This window comes from Berghia stephanieae, chromosome 14 (genome assembly GCF_034508935.2).
Source record: "Berghia stephanieae isolate SIO BIC M18660-M18661 chromosome 14, UCSD_Bste_1.3, whole genome shotgun sequence".
In the NCBI taxonomy this organism is placed as follows: Eukaryota; Metazoa; Mollusca; class Gastropoda; order Nudibranchia; family Aeolidiidae; genus Berghia; species Berghia stephanieae.
In genome coordinates, this window is record NC_088373.1 from 20,653,214 (window position 1) to 20,655,713 (window position 2,500).

General features: G+C 38.0%; 1 protein-coding gene across 4 annotated transcripts in view; it reads left to right on the forward strand.

The window, feature by feature from the left end:
- Positions 1 to 2,500, forward strand: part of LOC144960009 (monocarboxylate transporter 12-like) — a 56,942-nt gene that overhangs the window by 35,034 nt on the left and 19,408 nt on the right. For all 4 annotated transcript variants that reach the window (XM_078892944.1, XM_078892945.1, XM_078892943.1 and 1 more), the window contains 2 exons: positions 1 to 41; positions 1,868 to 2,058. The exon at positions 1 to 41 is cut by the window's left edge and continues 174 nt beyond it. In XM_078892944.1, the coding sequence (XP_078749070.1) occupies positions 1 to 41; positions 1,868 to 2,058 (232 nt within the window). The remainder of the gene's footprint in view (positions 42 to 1,867; positions 2,059 to 2,500) is intronic.

Genomic DNA, 2,500 nt, shown 5'->3' on the forward strand with positions numbered 1-2,500 from the left:
CCGATGACGTCATGTCCTTTTCGGATTCAAGCAGCATTTCGGTGAGTACAGCGTACTTCAGAAAAAAAAGAACATGGCAAAGAAAGTAAATTGAAAATAGGTATGGTCATTTATATATAAAATCAGAGGGTCCAGTTCGAGCCCCGCTCTATGATGTCCAAAATGTTGAGACCCGGAAAGAGCTGCCATGCGGAATATCTAGATAATGTTGCCTAGGCATTACATGAAGGAATATAGATGAGTCATTAACCCCCTCCTAACCAACCATAGGAAAATCGTCACATTCTTTACGATACAACCGACAATTTTCACATTCTCATTTCTCTTGTACATCACAAAATGTAAAGAAATGCTTTGATTACAGCTATAAATACTAAACACTGTGTTATGGACATCATTTTGCTGAACAACATTCTGTACAGAATGCAATTGTCCCTTTTTTGTTTTGAGTAGGAAAAGTCTATTTTTGTGGTGGGTGGGTGTGAATTTTCGGGAGAAATTCTAAAAATGGCTAGTGAGGAGAGAATTAACTCACTCAACCCTAACACCGACTATATCCGTTGTTTACCCGGGTTACTTTTACACCATGCCTATTTATTACATTTTTTTCTGAGACAAATTATTGGCTATTTTCAAAGTTAATGTTTTTAATTTTTACATGTTAATGGCAGTTGAATAAACATATCTATGTACATGCTCATTTTTAATAGATTTTTTTTTCCAATTCTGAAAAGTAGCCAAAATCAAAAGGATTGAGTGAGTTAAAACAAATTATTAGTGAAGTCAAAAGGAAAACCCGTCGTTTACCAAAAATGAGTAAATTAGGGATTCAAATCTTGCCTTGATAGGGACACAAACCCGACACCTCCTCATTCACATTGCAATGACTAGAATAGTCGACCATCTCGCCCCCTCAACCCTCTCCTTACCAACTATAGGAAAATCGTCACATTTGTTACGATACAACCAACACTTTTCTTATCCAAAGTTCTTTTCTACATCATAAAATTTAAAGACAATGAACAGTGTGTTGTAGGGCATGTTTTGCTAAAGAAATTATTTATCGCAAGAACTTACTGCTATTACATAATTGTGTTTGAATGATAAGAAATCTATTTTTTGTGTTAGTTGGGTGTGAAGTTTTGGGGAAAATCCTGAAAATGGCTGGTTAAGTGGATGTTGCGTTATATGATGAGAAAACAATCTCAACTACACCCTGTCCCTTTGATTGTGAAGCGAGTGCTCTACCAACTGAGCTATCGGGACCCTCCGTTATAATATGATGAGGTGTATTTCAAAAACTGCTAAACGGCATTCGGATAATAACAAAAAAAGAGATGACAATCTCTTGCGATTTGTTGGACACTTTGGAGTCAACCGGAAAAAGCTGATCTTTCAAAACACTAAAGTCATTTTTCTATAAGGCAAAGAGGACAAGTATTTTCTTCTTCAACTCACTGAATGGCTATGTGGTCTCGTGGTATGACACTCGCTTTCGGATCGGAAGGTCCCCTGAGTTCGAGCCTAGCTCGGCGGATAGTTGAGTCCTTGGAAAAGGCCTTTACTCACATTCTCTCACCGTACTCAGGTGTAAAATGAGTACCTGACCGTTAACGACTTTGTCTCTGTCCGAACAAAAATTATAACATCGCCTAACAGACGTCATGTCTTGTCCTAAATGTTAAATGTTGCTGTGGACAGGGACCCCTTGTAAAGCGCTTTGAGCACGTTTAATGGATATTGCGCTACATAAAAGCTCAATTAAAAAAAATGACTGCCCAGAAAATAATGCAATTTTCTTTGAAGGATGAAAAACTCCTGATACTTCAATTTTGTTTCTTTCACTCTCTTTGGCGTTTTCCAACAGAAGGGAGAGAACGGGAAAGCTTCCATGAGCGCCCAGCAACACCTACTACAGCAACGACTTCAGAGGCAGCTGGACGAAAGGCAACAGAAATCCAGACCTAAAGCGGACAAGGTCATCACGAACACCTTGCTGGTCAAAATACGACAAGACCTCTTGGGACCGGTCGGCAACGATGGACTGTATAGAACCAGGTAAGTTTATGTTCTCTCCCTATCTGTACGGAGCAATTTTGATCCCGACCCAACCCTATTTAGATATATCAAAATTAAAGGAGAATGAAACAGGTGACACATCGCTCGCCAAACCAGAAGTGACGTCATCGCTTGACCAGGCTATTCCATATAACGTCATTGACCAACTTCCGGAGGTAAAATTGCCGTTAAAAGTGGCGATAAACTAACTCAGACTTAACCTTCTCCATACCAACAACAGGAAAATCGTCACATTCGTTAGGACGTAACCAACAATTTTCTCATTCTGATTTCTTATTATGTACGTCATAAAATTTGAAAAAAATTTGTTTATTATAGTCATAAAAACTTGACACTGTGTTGTAGAGTTTATTATGTTGAACAATATTTTATATAGAATGTACTTGTCGCTTTTCTGTTTGAGTATTTTTTTAAATCTATT